This window comes from Choloepus didactylus, chromosome 15 (genome assembly GCF_015220235.1).
Source record: "Choloepus didactylus isolate mChoDid1 chromosome 15, mChoDid1.pri, whole genome shotgun sequence".
Taxonomy (NCBI): Eukaryota; Metazoa; Chordata; class Mammalia; order Pilosa; family Megalonychidae; genus Choloepus; species Choloepus didactylus.
The window spans coordinates 50,277,074-50,295,786 of record NC_051321.1 but is presented as its reverse complement, the minus strand read 5'-3'; the positions used below and the strand labels follow the sequence as shown (position 1 = coordinate 50,295,786).

Here is an 18,713-nt window from a genome sequence, read left to right as displayed (position 1 = left end):
TGCCTTTGTTACAGTAAAGGAAGCATAATACAATGTTTCTGTTAATTATAGTCTCTAGTTTGCATTGATTGTATTTTCCCCCATTACCTCCCTAGTTTTAACACCTTGCAAGTTTGACATTCATTTTTTTCTCCCTCATGTAAAAACACATTTGTACCTTTTATTACAATTGTTGAGCACTCTAGGTTTCACTGAGTTATACAGTCCCAGTCTTTATCTTTCCTCTTTCCTTCTGGTGTCCCATATGCTCCTAACTTTCCTCTTTCAACCATAATCACAGTCATCTTTGTTCAGTATACTTACATTGCTGTGTTACTATCTCCCAAAATTGTGTTCCAAACCCCTCACTCCTGTCTTTTCCTATCTGTCTGTAGTGCTCCCTTTAGTATTTTCTGTAGTGCAGGTATCTTGTTCACAAACTCTCTCATTGTCTGTCAGAAAATATTTTAAACTCTCCCTCATATTTGAAGGACAGTTTTGTCACATATAGGATTCTTGGTTGGCAGTTTTTCTCTTTCAGTATCTCAAATCTATCACATCACTTCCTTCTTGCCTCCATGGTTTCTACTGAGAAATGCACACATAGTCTTATCAAGCTTCCTTTGTATGTGATGGATTGCTTTTCTCTTGCTGCTTTCAAGATTCTCTCTTTGTCTTTGACATTTGATAATCTGATTATTAAGAGTCTTGGTGTAGCCTGTTCAGATCTATTCTGTTTGGGGAATGCTGCACTCCTTGGATTTGTAATTTTATGTCTTTCATAAGAGATGGGAAATTTTCATTGATTATTTCCTCTATTATTTCTTCTGCCCCTTTTCCCTTCTCTTCTTCTTCTGGGACACCCAAGACACATACATTCATGTGTTTCATGTTGTCATTCAGTTCTCTGAGACGTTGCTCTTATTGTTCCATTCTTTTCCCTATTTGTTCTTTTGTGTGTAGGCTTTCAGGTGTCTTGTTCTCCAGTTCCTGAGTGTTTTCTTCTGCCTATTGAGATCTGCTGTTGTATGTCTTCATTGTGTCTTTCATCTCTTGTGTTGTGCCTTTCATTTCCATAAATTCTTAGATTCTTCCAGTTGTTTTTTTGAACTTTCGATTTCTACCTTATATTCACCCAATGTTTTCATTATACGCTTCATCTCTTTTGCCGTATCTTCTCTATACTTTTTGAATTGATATAGCATTAGTTGTTTCCATTCTTGTATCTCAGTTGAAGTGTAAGTTTGTTCATTTGACTGTACCATAACTTTGTTTTTCTTACTGTAGGTTGTAGTTTTCTGTTGTCTTGGCATCTGGTTTCCTTGGTTAGCCCAATCAGATATTCCCAGACCAGAATGGGCTCAGATTTCAGAAGGGGACAATATTCAGTATCAGGTCTCCATGAGGGTGTGTCTTACAATATTGACACACGCTGTGAGGCCTAAAGCTGCTGAGCTTTTCCTAATCTGCCCAGCAGGTGGCACCTGTCAGCCTGTGCTCCTGACTGGTGTAAGGAAGTGTGGCCCCCTTAGTCCTTAGTTTCTGTTTTAGCTGTTTTCCCCCAGGCTTTGTGGTCTGGTTCTGAATGGGAGGCCTGTAGTTGGGCTGGGCACCACTTCCTTCCTCTTAGGGAAGTGTTCTAGTTTGCTAATGCTGCCGCAATGCAAAATACCAGAAATGTATTGGCTTTTATAAAAGGGGGTTTATTTGGTTACACAGTTAGAGTTTTAAGGCTATAAAGTGTCCAAGGTAACGCTTCAACAATTGGGTACCTTCACTGGAGGATAGCCAATAGTGTCCAGAAAACCTGTTAGCTGAGAAGGCACGTGGCTGGCGTTTCCTCCACAGTTCTGGTTTCAAAATGGCTTTCTCCCAGGATGTTCCTCTCTAGGCTTCCACTTCTCTCCAAAATGTCACTCTCAGTTGCTCTTGGGGTGTTTATCCTCTCTTAGCTTCTCCAGAGCAAAAGTCAGCTTTCAAAGGCTGTCTCCAAAATGTCTCTGTAAGCTGAAGCTCCTCTCTCAGTTCCAGTTCATTCTTCAAAATGTCCCTCTGGGCTGTACCTCCTCTTCAAGATGTCACTCTCAGCTGCAGCTGCACTGAGTTCATTCTGTCAGCCCATTTATATGGCTCTATTGATCAAGGCCCACCCTGAAAAGGTGGGGCCACGCCTCCATGGAAATTATCTCATCAGAGTTATCACCAAGATAAATGTGGAAATGGGACACATTTCCATGCAAGCACTCAAAGAATTCCAGTCTAATCAGCACTAAAATGGCTGCCCCACAAGATTGCATCAAGGAATATGGCTTTTTCTGGGGAACATAATACATTCAAACCTGCAGAGGAAGACACAGCCCCTAGGGAGTTTTCATTTGCATTTATATAGGCTTTTTCTCTCTCTGACTCTGCTATCTCCACCCTTGTCTGGGTCAGAGAGCTGTGAACTGAAAATGGTTGCGGCTTTCTCCACTGAGCTGCCCAGGTTGAGAGAGAGGAAAAGGGACAGAAGGCCCCCCTTCAGCGCAGTCTGTGGTCCCCCCAGCTTCACCCACTGGCCAAGGATAGTACCCAGTCCTCTGGGCTCCCCCTCCTGGCACTAAGACATCTGCTGGCTCTTTAAGGTCAGTCATCACTAAAAGCCTCCGTCTGCTTGTTGAGGATTTGTAGATTGTATTGAGCAGTCCACATTTGTTAATCAAAACCCCAGTTGGGGCTGAACTGAGTATATTCGCTTGTTCAGAGAGTGCTGCTCTCTATCACAGTGAGGTTCTGCATTTTGGGCTGCTGTGGGGGAGGGGCTCTTGGCATGGGTCTGCAGTCTTTACTTACAGATTTTATGCTGCAATCTCAGGCATTCCTGCCAACCTAGGTTGGTGTATGATGTGTGGACAGTCATGTTTGTCCCCCAGCAGTTATTCCAGATTATTTACTAGTTGTTCCTGGTTGTTTATTAGTTGTTCCAGGGGTCTAACTAACTTCCACTCCTCTCTATGCCACCATCTTCTTTACCAACAATTATATTTTATGGAACACTTTGTGTAAAAAATGTGCAAAGATTTGTGTAAAACCATTAGTTAATGCATACAACAGCCCCATGTGATAGACATTTCCCTCACTTTTGCAGTTAAGGAAACAGACTATGAATGCTTAAAATTTCTTGTCTAAGGTTATGCAGTTGATAAGTAAAGGAGCTGAAAACTGGAGCCAAACTTCTATGCTCTTAACCACAATGTTATTATCATTTGTGCTTCCTGGAAACTGTCAAGAGTATAATGTGGTTTGACTCTGAGACCTCTCTTTTATTTTCTTTTAATGAGCCTAAGTTTGCCAGATTCCTTGGAATCAGTCTGAAGGACTTCATACATCAAGTACATCATTCTCTTCAGATTCAGGGGGAACAGCATTCAACATTGGTAGTTACCAAGTGGATTCACTCCTCCTGTTTTCCAGGTCTTTCTTTATTCTTCAGCAAGAAATTTCTCAGGAGGGATCTAGAAGGCAGAGGGACCAGAGTGGATGGGGTGGTGAAAGAAAAGGAAAAGAATTAACAGTACTTCATAAAAACAGCCATCACCTATGCTAGTCTATAAAAATTTTTAAACAAACAACGAAACAGAACACTTCACTATCTTTGACAGTGACCCCTGGCATACATACAATAGACCTCTGCTCACTGGTACAGATGTTTCCTCAAAGTTTAATATCCTACTTGTTTTTTAACAAAGGCAAAACAAGTGCATACCAGACTCTAAATTTTTTTTCTTTTTAATAGAAAAGAATGCAGGTCAATTTTGGTATCTGAAGCAAAAGGTATTTTCTGAAGTCTCAAAAGGACTTTAGAATATGTTAGCACAGTCCCACACAGAAAACTAAGGTGCACCATATAGAATCCAAAAGAAGCATTGAATCTACAAATAAATTTAAAAATATTTGTAGCATATAATTTAAAAAAGTAATTCATTCACATTTACATGTCAATCTATATATAATAATACTCATTCTGAATTTTCATGCACATGGGTTTATGATATAAAGTTTTTTGGAAAAGAAAAGGACAATAAGAAAATTGCCATTTGTGGAACTACAGGAAACATCATTAGCTATATAATTCCCACTTTCAACAAAACTTATACAATTAGAAAAAAATAATATTTTTCAGAAAATTACCTACTGGTTAATATTATTTCTGTCTTTTCTCTTGAATATTTCTAATTCTATATGAGATATTATGTCTTTTAGTGGTTTGCATTTTCCTAAATAGCTTGAGATTTGTATCACCATTTGTATCTTAACCTGGTAAAACTGTCATAACAAAATACCTCTACACTCTCCCATTGCTTTAGTACTCTAACGATACTTATCCCATTAAGAAAACTTGTGTCCTAGCCCTACACCTTGGCATATAGCGATATACTATGTATCACAGAATTTGGTGAGAGGTGTAATTTATAACACCAACCATATGAACTCAAGAGTTCTAAGACCCCATTACTCCTGTAAAGCATAGACAGCTTTATTTGTACAATGTATTTGGCATTTCCCATGAGCCACGTAAAGCTCAAATGGTATCATAAATTCAAAAAGTCTAGACTTAAATAGGGCATGGTGGATGACTTCTTTACCTTATTCAGGTTCCAGCATCACTGGGAGTTAAATGCTCAGAAATATAGTTTTTTCCACAAAAATTCACATTGGGTAAAAATATTAGCAAGAATCAAGCTGTCGTTATTTTTCATTAACTAAATGTCATTTCAAGTTGAAGGTGATTTTTTTTTCCCAGCAAGCCCTCAGAATGTCATGTTTCTACTTGTTTGATTTATAGGATTTTGGATCGCTATGTTCAGGAGCAAATTCCTGGTGCCAAGGTGGTAGTAGAATCCATTGGTGCTCGCCGGCATGGAGATGCCTTTTCTCTAGAAGATTACACCAAATGTGACTTGACTGTCTATGCAATTGACCCCCAAACCAACAGAGCCATTGACAGAAATGAGCTTTTTAAGTAAGTACTTCTTATTTTCTGTAACAGCCCTCTGGTACTTTGTGCCATCTACAGTTACAGTAGCACCCATGGATAATCCTGATGTAATGCTATGACAATAACTACTGAAGGATTTAAACAAGCAAATTGTTGTTTAAAGTGAGTTGTAGGCAAAAGTCTAAGAAGCAGTGTCTAGGATCTTCACACCATTGGAGTTTCCAGGCCCCAGCTTGGATGGAGTGGTTTCGGTCTGTTCTTCCTGTGGCTTTCAAGGCAGCACATCAGCCTATCTTGATGACCTCACCGCAGAGCCTCACTCTTGCACTAAAGCCCTGCCTGAAGCACAGATTCTTTCTTAAAGTGGCAGTTTGCCTGACATGATTTCAGTAGGCTTGAATTTTAAGAACAAATCCAGCTTTACTCAAGATCTCTTAAAACAGCAAAAATTGTTATCCACTTTTTCCCTTGGCTTTGGAGGTAGGGAGTAGGGGAATTGATCACCTCCGTCTATGTGGAATTTCATCCTGGTGTGAACTTGAATATTTTGAGTTATCAAACCTGAAAAGGAAAATACTTATAGAATCTTGAAACTGTCTTACATATTCTCCCTTGGATGTTATTCTAACAGTTTAATCCTTTTTTTTTTTTTTTTTCAAATCCATTAAACTTCTGCTTTACTCTAGTGACACCTAGTGTCCATCAGGGATTATTGGGATGCAGTTCTGAACTAAATTGAAACATTTATAAATACATATATTTATGTATATACACAATCACATGTATATGTTCGAAATAGTTTATGCATGTGAATATAAAGCAAAATCCATAATTTTTAATTGAGTTTTCCTTTGTGTATCTATACTAAACAGTATGTGTGTGTATATATATATGTGTTTGGTTATTTAATACATTTTTTTAATTAATTTATTTATTAAAATACATAAATTCTAAGATAAGTTATACTTTAAATCTGTTAATCAACCAAATTTCACTGTTCCTATGTTATCAACAATAAAAGAGTGATTTAATATCAACTTAATTTTCAAATCATAGTTATTAAGTAAGTTATCATTCATTTTTAACAGATATCTGGCCCATACACAAGACAATAGTCTAATAACTGTGAGGAAATAGAGTTGATTGAAGTAAGACTTCCTCCCAGGCTTTATACTCATAATCCAGGTGAACAAGCATTTAGATGTGCAATCCAATTTTTACATATTTTATTAATTACTTAAAATTGGGGGGGGGATAGACCTTAAAAGTAATTCATATATACTTCCTCATTATTATTCATTATCCAATTTTTCTTCTTTATTTAAACTCACCTGCCTTCTTCCACACTCATTGGTTTTCTTTCTAAATTTGGTGATAGATTATTTGAGTTTATGGTGCTTTTTCCTAAATAATATTAACATCTATTTTATAGTATAGCCTCAAATTGTAATCAAAGGAGTAAAGTGATGGTAATTACAATTTGAATTACACTGGCAAGCATTTTAAGAATACAGTGATTTGGAAACTGAAGATAATTGGGTTTCAACTGACATTATGAAGTATGAGATATGCATCCTTTATTTTTAACATATTTTTCCAAACCTAGATTATATTATAAAGAATAAAAATCTAAATTTAATAGAATAACTGTTATAATCAGGAGGGAAGGAGGAAAAAAAAAGGATGTATATAAGTACATTGCTTTATTGTCATTGTTGAGAAGAGGATGGAGCATCTATGGAGTATTAAAATTTGCCTTGGCAATCTTCACCTTGAGCTGGTAGCTGAGAAAAGCTTGTCTGTTTTAAATTCCAGAATTATTCCTTGACATACTTAATAATGAAATACCTAATGGCAAAAGAGCTGGCTCAATTCAATCAATGAATTATTATTCATGTAAAATAAATTGGATATATATTCATAATCAACAGCTGATGCTGCAGTTATTGTAATCTATTCTGTAATTTTGAAATTTATTGAAAATTTAGTTCATTAATATCAAACAAATGTACCAGACTATTTAGATAATTGCTTAATGCTCAGACCAATTGGAGTAGGAGCATTCTCTGAATTTCTTATATCCTAGTCTCTAAGCTTCTTCTGAGTATGTTATTTTCAGGCCAATGGATTAGCATTAAGAGAAATAGTTTCTCCAGGGAGTTCAGTCTTAGTCTAAGATCACCCAATGTTCCAGAGAAACCCTAGAGTATGGCAGATGTGTTTCTTATTTTAAAAAGAATTAAAAATTGAAAAAGCTTGTAAATGCATAGTTAAGACTGGAATAACTTGTAATGACATATTAGTAACACATTTTGTTTGGTAAGATTATATGCCTTTTAAGTTTCTTCTTTTTGCTTATCTGAATTGCTTAGATTTTCTGCAATAAATATCTTTTACTTTTATCCTGTTGTTATCCTGCTTAAGGTTCTTGAGTGTTTGGACCTGTTGCTTTTTATTTTTTATTTTTTTTAATATTCTCAGACATTATTGCTTCAAATATTTCTTCTGCCTCATATCTTTATTCTCCTTCTGAGATTCCAATTACAACTTGATTTTTCTCATAACTTTTTCATGCTCTGTTCTCCCTCCCCTCCTTTTTATCTTTTTTTTTTATATCAATAATACCTGTTGTTCTATTATCAGGTTCACTGATTCACGTGCATTAGTCTGCTGATGAGCTCACTGGAGTTCTTCATCTCTATATCTTCTTAAAAATTTCTAGCATTTCCATTTGACTCTTTCTTATAGTTTCCATCTCTCTATTGCATTTCCTCATCTGTTCAGGCCTGTTTTTCACTTTTCTACTAGATTCAAGAACATAGTAACAAGAGTAATTTCAAAGTCCCTGATTGATAGTTTCAAAATCTGATTTATCTTTACTTCTGTATCTTTTTCTTTCTTCATCTTTGGCAACAAGTTATTTACAAGTTGCTTTTTCATGTGTCTTGTAATATTTGATTAAATCTCAGACATCTTGGGTGGAAGAACAGTAAGAGCTGAGGTAACATTTATGCCCTAAATTTTCATACCTCTTTTGTTTAGTAAATTTAATCAGAAGTTGGGTTTGGCTTTTGTTGTGATGATCATTAACTTCAGTGCATCACAAGCTTTCAGTTCCTCTCTTGGCTTTGAACAGAGGAACAGAGGCTTTGAACAGAGGCTGGGGTGCTGTAGGGTTTTTTTCAGTACTCCTGCTACCACTCAGCTTACAGCATTCCCTGCATACCACTGAAAGGATTTTGTTGCAGGTTTACAGAAAAATCTTGAAAAAAGTACAGAGCTCCCACATACAGAAAATACCTTTTAATTTGTTCAGCCTTAGCCTATAAAACTTTGTTTTGGTTTGAAATTTGAGAAAACTGATATTTAAGAGGGTGTGGTGGAAAACAAATATAAACTTTTGAGTCTAAAGGTTTGGGTTGATGTCTCAGATTTGTTTCCATAACTGCATAGCTTTGTGGTCCACAGTATATCAATTTGATATTCTATTTTACAATATTAGTCTGAGAATCTAAGAATATAAAATACATAGACATAATTTGTAATTTTGTTATATAATTGGGGACATTATGTTTTATTCCATCTTAGTAACTTAATAATATAAATAATCTCAACACAGTGATATTAACTTCCATAATATTGATAATAAATTTTCTAATGTCAGTAAGCATATTAAGTAATGGTCATTGTTATTAATACCTTTGCATCCAAACATGTAAGTTACTCTTCCTTATTGCTCATGTTTATTATATGTGCTTTTCTTATTGTTCATAATAAGGCTTCTGAGTCAACATGTGTTTCAATTAAAGAAAATGCTAAATGATTTTATTAAAAAGATTTTATAAAAAGAAAAAAATGCCTGTAGGTTGTCTTAACATCCCTGATTTTACTCTTTATCTAAAAATCAAGATTTTTGGATGGAAAACTACTCGATATCAATAAAGACTTTCAGCCATATTATGGGGAAGGAGGACGCATTCTTGAGATCAGGACTCCAGAGGCAGTGACCAGCATTAAAAAGCGAGGAGAAAGTCTAGGCTACACCGAAGGGGCTCTGCTGGCTCTGGCCTTCATCATCATCCTCTGCTGTATTCCTGCCATCTTGGTGGTATTGGTCAGCTACAGACAGTAAGTATTCATGGATGCTAAACATGAATAGGTCTTCACAGAAGCTCTATCAAAACCATCTCTGGTAACATGACTTTGTAGCTTGAAGCATAGATGATGGAACCATTCTAGGGTTGCTGTATCCTTGTACCAAATCATCTCCCTCAAAGAGAAAACAATTCAAACTTCCAATGTATCTTTCACAGATGATTTAATGTTCCTATACTCTTACTATGTTCTCATCCAATAAGAGTATTAGGCTAGCTCCTGGCAGCTTTGTTTATGTTCTTCATTACGTAGAAAGCCTCAGAAGAGAAGGTCATAGGTATCTTGAAGAAAAGGCAGTGGAATGTCAGGTGCAGAAACTCTCTTTGCCTAGTTCCAAAAGAAGATCTGTAAATTCACTGCATTGTCATGATAGGTTTTTATTCATACTGTTAAATTTACCTCCTTGCAGATGATCACAGTAGTGGCAAAATAATTTAAAAATCTTAGCAAGCCATATGTATTTTTGTATATGGTTCCTTCCATCCTGGGAACCCCACCAGGGCCTGTATTGTATCATCTGACAGCATATTTTGGCTGTGCAAAACTTTATGTTTTTTGGTTCTCACACTCAAATACAACTATTGTAAAAATGTCTATAGTTTTTTTATTTAGACCTTTCAGTGTATTCAAGGTGATTACAACTAATTGAGATAAATATTATTGAGGTAGGCTAGAAATCTATTTTTTGTTTGACACTAGATATGGAAAACCTTTATGATGAGAGGCTACACATTTAAAGTATATCCCTATTAGAATGATTGGTGAAAAAATTGGGGAATAAGGTTAAGAAGAGAGGAAGCCCGGAAGGGGCATGAAAGGAAAATAAATAACAGACAGGACTCATAAGTCATATAACTTACTTGAAATTACAAACAGTAAGAAATAATGGTAGAACTTCTGTTCATCATTTAAGATACCTACAAGGAAAATACAAAAATAGTCCTTAAATATTCTTAACTGCTATCTTTGTTCTCAAGCACTGAGAATTTTCTTTTGAATTGAATAAGGCAAGGTGGTTCCAACCTAAAGTCCACAAGTATGCTTTGCATGAAGATGCTATAGGAATATTTTCCATATCAAAACAGAGAAGTTGCAAATATGACATTTAGCTTGATGAACTGGAGCTTAATGGATCCTTAACAAATCAATTGATATGCTAAATTTAAAGCCTATGAATACACAATATTAAACAAATTTTTAAAATTATTAATCCAGCAACCCAATATTAATTTTCATGTTAAATCTATTCTATATTACCAGTTATCCTTTTTCATTCAACTATTTCCCAAAGTAGCTTTATTATAACCTACTAGCAATAGAAGCAGTGAGAAATCTCCTTATATTTGGCTAGAATGCAACAATCTAAACGAAAGCACCTTGGATATTATACTCAGTGGCCAAAAATGAACCAAAGATTAAGATGCTTAATACGTAAGCATTTTGTCTTTAGTAGTTGCATTATTTAATTCTTGTTAAATTCAGTAACCAGCTTAACACCCAATGAATTAATTTTAGTCACTGCCCCTGATAGGTTAATGGAATTAAAATCCATTTTCTACTGCCCATGTTTCAAAGTAAAATTATAGTATCTAAAACTCAAATTTTTGTGTCTTCAGATCCTGGATATAAATAAGATTGGGAAAGGTGGTGAGTTTTTATATTAAGATGTGCCTTTGAAATTTGCTATTCTTGGAAAAATAAGAGGGCAAATATAAAAAAAAAAAGTATCATGAATTCATCACCCAGGAATAGCACCTTCCAATTCTAGCTTCAGCTTGAAAAGAGAATAATCAGAGCATACTCTGTGACTTCATTCCTTTAATATTCTTCAAGTGGAGTAAACCAAGGCACTGATTACAAAGATCAGATCATTTTTAGTATAACATTTCTCTGTCTTAAGTGACATTCACATATCCATGTTTTAGTCCAGGTTTTCTTATTCCATTTAGTTCATTTCTTTGATTTCCTGTAATGAATGTTTCAAAATCTTGTCTGACTGTGACAATTGTAATAAAGTGCCCACCATTTTCACTTTCTGTGTCAAAATACTTAGTTTCCCTACTATTCATTAACCCTGTAACATTTTGAGTTCAGCCAATAAATTATTCCTAATTTAGAATGAATCAGATGTTAAAATATTATGAATGCAATATTTCTAATGCAAATTTCTCTTTTTTCTTTACTCTTTGCTTTCCCAAACAGGTTTAAAGTGTAAGTATAATTACTAATATTTTGCACATTATTTTATGTAATATGAAAAGAGGAATCCTAGATAAAATAGACAGTAATACAAAACCATGGATTATTTGTTTGTTTGTTTTTTGCAGTGGGCATGTACCTTTTGGTTCAAATCTCCTTGTGGTTTTGTATACATAGACTGAACTGATTTCACACAACTGGATATAACTGATTGAAGTGTAAAACAGAATTTGCTCTGATGGTTTCCACCCTTTGAAATCGTCGTGTTAAGGAGGGCATTAAGGATCAGTGTCCAGGACATTCAAAAATAGCAGCCCATCTCTAACAGAATCATGGGCATCCCTAGCAGTCAACAGGAAATGAAAGCTAAAGCTAACCAAATTTTCCTCCCAAATGTGGACATCTCCACAGCATCTGTGAACTAATATTAAAAAAGTTTCAAATAACTTTTAAATAAAAGAACTTTTCTTTTGATATATGATAACTAATAATAAAGAAAAATCCTATATCTTCTAGATGCCTCACATGATGAAAGAGATTCATTGAACAACTTCCAATTATCAATCACATTTTTATAAAGATTTCATTTTCTCCTGTTTGCTAATATTATAATTTAATTTATTTTGCAAATATTTCTACTGATTTCTTGCCCCTTATTCACGGGTTAAATTTTTAAAGAACTAAGGGGAAGGATACCATTGAACTAAAACCTTGTGGGGATGCTTTTGTAATTATATCGGTTTGCAAGTTCAAATATTTGCATAAAAGGGGAAGGATAATATTTAAATAAAACCCTGTGGGGATGCTTTTGTAATTATATCGGTTTGCAAGTTCAAATAACTGCGTGAAAGTTTTTTTAATAGGTTCCTCTAAAAATTGGACCACGTTATTAAAACTTAGCCTGTTGATAAGTGTGATTTAAAAAATGAGTTTTACAAAACATCTTTACTTTACCAAAGACGACAAGCTGAGTGCACCAAGACTGCACGTATCCAGTCCGCCATGCCCGCGGCCAAACCGGCAGCACCTGCCCCTGAACCAGTGGCAGCTCCCCCGCCACCGCCACCGCCACCGCCTCCGGTTCCGCATCTTTATGAAGAACTTGGGGACAGCACCATGTAAGTAGACCTTTCAGGAACTTTGAGAAATAGATGCGTTTTAATGGATGCTGGCTGGTAAGTATTTAAATTGAACCTTACATGGAAATGCAGCTTTCATCCTCCTTTGATTATTTTATTTTTTCAACAGAAAAATGTTAAGATGAGACCCTAAGAAAGGTCAAGTTGAAAAGTTATAGCCAAAAACAAAACAAAACAAAACAAAAATATATTGAGAGAAAGCTGTATTCAACTTGAGGAGACATTTGCAAATTAAGAGATTGAATATTATATTTAATCTTTCAGCCTTCAGGGGCATGCAAATCCCCCCACCTGCACTCCAAACATGAAAAATAGATTCTGAACAACAAAAACAGTTTAATCATCAGCGATGAAGGGAATAAAGCACAATAATAAGATAGTAATTCCTGATTTAGTACCTGAAACCAACTCCTGATTTGGTGATTAAAAGGCAATTCTATGGTTTAAAGATCATAAAGTTTTTCAAAATACTGTTTTAGGACATCATAAAATTAAAATCGTCATGAAAATAAAGCCCGTGTGTTAAATGCCCAACCACTTAGAGAATATCCTTTTCAATATATTCCTTTCAAAAGAAACAGCTGTGATAGCTTAATATTTCTCTTATGCTCTGGGAACTCTAAGCAATATTAAATCATATGTTTTTGAAAGAGATTTTTAACTTCTTCTTTAAGAACTTTAAGGACTTCTCAGCTGTTTCTATAATGATGCTGTTCTCATAATCTTATCCTTTGGGAGATGTTTAACTTGTGTATATAAAAATTCAAGAATAATTATTTCTAGATATGAAATGCAGAACAACCAAGGAAATTATAAAATTTTGAATATGACTAAATTTATCCAGGAAACCTTTAATTAACTGGAAGTTGGTGGATAGAGGGACTAAACGTGTTGTTCTTATGTCTTACGTTTGTATGATTTACTAATGAGAATAAAACAGGCCTCAGTATTATAATATTCATTCACCTTTTAATGGGAAAACTGGTTTTAAACAGATACATCAATATTATTTGCCATATTAATAATATCATACAAGGTAATGTTTAAAATACTTTTAATACGTTTAAAACTGATTTTAATGAATGTATAATTTAATATTAAAACTGAATTTACAGCAAATGAATGCATGATTTTTTTTCCAAAATAATAATACAATGTAGGACTCATTCTTAAAATAGATTTTTTTTTTCTTTTCTTTTCCTATCTTCAAAACTATGGCCTCTTCTTGCTTTATTGGTGAATGTAGGAATTGAGCCAATATGATTTGATTCTCTTTAATTATGCTAACCACCTCTCTCCAGCAAAAATGTTTAGAAATGTAAAAAGCCATCTGTGTAAAGTAAGGTATGTTTATATATGAAAACAATTAATTATATGTATGTATTAATTTGTATTTAACAAAAGGAGGTATACAATATCATCTGGAATCAATATAGTTTGATGGTAGTGATTTTCAAACACCAACCTAAGAACTATTTTTATTTGAAAAACTGCAGTAGACTCAGTAGAGGCTTTTTGTGATTATAGAATATGTTTTTGTTGGAATGTTTTTTAAGCTCTACACTTTTCATTATGTTATCAGCTTAAGAACTTTTAAGTTTATCTATTCAAAAACTTTTTACATGGATTCTAATCATGTTTCCAGAAAAAAAGTAGCTCCAAATGATTTATTATCAATTATTTAAAAAAAAAAAATTCAAAGGTCATTTTGAAAATAATTTAATAATAGCTTCATAAACTAAATATGTAGTTTCAACAGTTATATTAGTCATAATATTACTTGTATATTCACTTTCTTTCAAACAAACACCTATACCTTCTTTTATGTTAGCATGCGTTAACTCATATTTCAGAGCTAAGGCATGGAAGCAAGTTCTAGAATCTCATTTAAAGTTTCTGTTTTAGGATTGAATTCATCCATGTTCATGGAGGAGCCGTTTACCTATGTGTATGATATGACAACCAAACAAATGCCATATGATTTTATTTAAAACATTATTAAATATTATTCTTATGAATAAATTCAAAGCAAATATAAATATTTGTATTTTCTTTTTTGGATATACATGTTTAAAACAACTTCCTGATAATATTTTCATTATCATCTCAATTTAACTACAGTTAAAACAACTTTTTCTTTTCTATCACATGTTTTCTCTTTCTCACCTGTGGATACATAGGCATAAGTAAGTAAATAATATCATTCTAATAAAAGGGTACTAAAAAAAAGATGCAATAGAATAGATTAAGTATTGCTTTACTCTATAGTGATTTTTATGTTTTACAGTGGAGACATTTACTTTAATAAGTAAATTTATGTCATCCTCATTCCATTTCTTTCATTTGTCCTCTAAATGGCATGAGCTGTATTGTTTAAAACAAGTGTTCCTGGTGGTAGCACTTATGCCTACATAGAGGGGTTTCAAAATTTTTCTTGTTTTTAATTTTTTTAAAAATATTTATAGAGTTCTTTCAACCAAAATAGATACTGTATCAAGATCTAGATAGTTTTTTTCATGAAAAGCCAATCAAAGAACAGATCTACACAGAAGTAATCACCATGTAATGGCAAGCCCAGTAGTTCTTGACATTTTTTAAAAAGGACTTTTCAAGGTCAGGTAATGTAAAAATATTTGGTGTATTTAATCCAAACTGTCTATACTTCATGAATTCTTCCAGTGGGCCTGATACCACAAGTCCACCTGTAAGAATTCTCTCTTGCAGATTTTATCTTAACCAAATGACACAATCACAACATTGGCTTCATATAGCATTTTTATTGTCTCATCTATCACCCTAATTTTTCCATTGTGGCTATTTCGGTTGAATTTCTATTCAAAATATTTCCCTTTTATTTCCTTCTGCCAAATGGATAAATATTAAGCAAAAATTAAAATTAATCTGTTTTTCTGTTTGGGCTTGAGAGCAAGGTCTAAAGCTACATATATCACCTAGCCTTTCTGGGGAAAGGGCCCATTGCTTTCATTAGAGGCATTTCATTTGTGGTTTTTACTTATTCAATTTTTTTTTTTTTACTAATTCACAGTGACCTCTGTTTCTTTGTCCACACATGAGCAAATCTTTCAGTGATATCAAAACAGTGTTTTATATATATATATAAAATATGTGTTTTTTATATATGTATATCTTTTAAGTGGGTCTTGACTAAAATTTCATCCAAATCATATTTGAATGAAATACCAAAAGCCCCTCTTTTTTCATTATAACTTTAAAAACTGATATGCATAAAGCTTAAATAGAAGGCAATGGTATTTGTCAAGATTCTAACATACATTGAATTTCTTACTTGCAATTTTGATCTCTTATCTGTCCTTGGGACTTCAATTCTCTTAATCTGACGAATAGAATATGCCTTTTTGTATTAACTTGCAAGCTTTGTCCCAAAGAGTACTAAGATGAGAGATAATGGACAGATACAGCTAAAGATCTTTTCTCTGTGACAATCAACTTTGATTATCCCTAAGCAAGCAAAGGATTTGAAATCCGTGGCCAAGATTCTGGCCTGGAATTTGGAGAATTGTGATTTATACATGAGAGACTGTTTTGTGTGGACATAGATACTTCACTGTATCACACTAATTGAAAAAAAATCAGTCTACAGATTGACACATTTCTTGAAAATGAAAAATTTTCATGCTACTCACAGCTCTCAAGCTTTTTCTGCTCTATCTCTAAGAACAGGGATATGAAAATAATGTTGTGCTTCAGTAGATCAGTGTTGCTTGGCCTTTTATATTTTAAAGTAGTAATGAGAATCATAAAAACATCTTTCTCGTGAAAGCTATGTCACAACCTGTTTCCTTACATTTCATTATCTTCTTTTCTTTCAAGTATTTTCCTTCTCTACCATTTTCAACAAAGCAGGGGAAATAAGTCAGTCTCAGAAGACAGGAAACATCAGCAAGTGGCACCTTTTCCTTCCTGTACTACTGAGGCTCACAAGCAGACTCATAGAGACAAATCACTTAAGAACAGCCAGCCCAAGTTTGCAAGGAAATGCCAATTTCTTTCTAATGAAGGCTCCTTAAGTACTCACAGTGCCCTTTACATGGAAAATATTGGTGAAAAGTCAATAAATTTGAACTTTTCTCTAAGAACGGATTTTGTAGGCCCATTTTTGTCTAAAACACAAGCCAAGAATGAGTTGCTGAAAGGCCCAGGAGAAAGCATTCAAAGGACATGGAATCAACCAGTTTGCTTACCTATGAGACCAACGCAGGAAGTTCCAAATAGACCAGAAATCATAGATCTGGAGCAATGGCGAAGCGACAGGCACAAAGGTGAAAATGAAAACACTGGGAACTATCCAAACAAAAAAGGGAGCAATGATCTCTTGTTTATGGCTGGCAGTGCAAATTTAACAGAGAAAGAAGAAATAAGGCAAATTGAATCTGCACAGTTGAAATCTCTACCTTCAGACTCTTCATTTTCCTCTCCTTGGCTTCACTCCTCATTCTCTGCTTTGCCAACTGTTTCAAGAATGGTGGAACTCAAATCAGAACCTAGTATCATCAATTCTCATGCTGACTGTTCCTTGGAACTTTCTCCTTCAATGTCTTGCATTTTTAATTCTCCACTTTTTAGAAGAAAGACGCCCACTAGTATGATGACTCCTGAAACCAAAAGGAACATTTTTGAAAATCTTCCCTGTCCACCAAACATCCCTCCTCCTCCTCCTCCTCCACCCTCTCTGCTTCCTGTTCCTCCTTGTCCCCCCCCTCCTTCTGCTTCTCCCCCACCTCTTTCCCCACCACCTCCTCTTCTTCCTTCTCCACTGTCTGCTTCCTATTCGGTTCCATCCACAGAATGTGGTTGTAACCCAACTGACAACCGCTCTGCCAACTTGACACCCATCAAGCAAGTTAAATTCTCTATGGTACAGAGATCGACATCAACAACAGTGTGTAATCAAAGAGAACCGAAAGGCATTCTCAAACATGTTAAAAACTTAGCAGAAATTGAAAAGTCAGTGGCTAACATGTACAGTCAAATAGAGAAAAACAATCCACCGACACACATTTCAAAACTTTGAACTTATTTGCTCTCCAGAGCTAACAAACATGGAAATCACATCTGAACACAACCAGGAGAATTTGAATGATATGGTCGAGGGATTTGAATAGCAATCTCACCATTAACCTACTTTACTCTTATGTTGCTCTTCCTCTTTTAATTGGGCAACTCGTTTGTTGACCATAACCTTGGAGCTAAGGCAAATTTGAACATCAAAGACGATTCCATTCTTTTACCCTAAACTTGATGCAATGCTGTTTCTTTTCCTATTCTTAATTTAAAAGATTATTAACCTCATCATATTAATGTATACTCTAGATTTACTTTTCTTTAACTACAAAGTAGCATTATTTGTCCTACATTACCTTAAAAGTAATTCTAATTTATTTTTTTAATGGGAATATATGAAAACGAAAGATATCCAACTTAAAACAATAGCTTGTTTCTCATGTTAATGCGGTAATTTTTACATTTACTTTCTGATCAGTTTTCATATGTGTGCTCCAGGAATAAAAGCTGACTGTTATCAACAAGCTAAAAATATCATAGGCTCTGTGATTTCCTAGAAGGCTTGGTATTTGGTAAGAAGAAATAATATTAAAGAAAAACTTTATGCATCTTGAAATGTAGGAGATGAAAGAGAAATGGAATTCCAAAATAAATTTCAGGTGCTATAATATATAGTCATCTATTTTCTCATAAGAATATTCTTTATGCCAGCTTGCTTTTGGCTTTCTAGTATGCTTATGGACTTGATAAATATTTTCCTTTTTCTGATTGTCTCAGAAATTCTATTTGTTTCTCACTGTGCTTTGCCTTCCCTTTTTATAATGAAAATAAACTTTGAGTTGTTAAATTTTGTAAGGCATTTTATTGTTCCCACAGATGTTTAGAGTGCTATTTAATTTTGCTTGTTAACATTATTCTATCTTCTCCTTAATTATAATTTTATCATAAAATTCTTCTTCAAAGACAATATCTGTTTACCTCCAGTTTAATAAAGAAATTCTAATCAGTGTCATGAGTAGAAGGATAAATAAATGTTTACAAAGATTTTTCTAGTATGAATTTAGTTACTGCTGATTTCATTGATTAAACTAATGTTTGTCAATAATATAAAACTTGCTTCTCCATTAAAATTTTAGAAAAGTATATTATTGACTTCAACTCCAGTCTTGTTTAGTAACTAGGGGTACATCATTAAAAATTAGCCTATAGTATTTAAATGA

General features: G+C 34.2%; 1 protein-coding gene across 6 annotated transcripts in view; it reads left to right on the top strand.

Annotated features, from left to right (window-relative positions):
- The window catches only part of PCDH15 (protocadherin related 15), a 1,822,477-nt gene that overhangs the window by 1,788,099 nt on the left and 15,665 nt on the right, over window positions 1–18,713 (top strand). For all 6 annotated transcript variants that reach the window (XM_037804906.1, XM_037804907.1, XM_037804908.1 and 3 more), the window contains 4 exons: window positions 4,805–4,981; window positions 8,867–9,085; window positions 11,315–11,323; window positions 12,271–12,429. In XM_037804906.1, coding sequence (XP_037660834.1) covers window positions 4,805–4,981; window positions 8,867–9,085; window positions 11,315–11,323; window positions 12,271–12,429 — 564 coding nt within the window. The remainder of the gene's footprint in view (window positions 1–4,804; window positions 4,982–8,866; window positions 9,086–11,314; window positions 11,324–12,270; window positions 12,430–18,713) is intronic.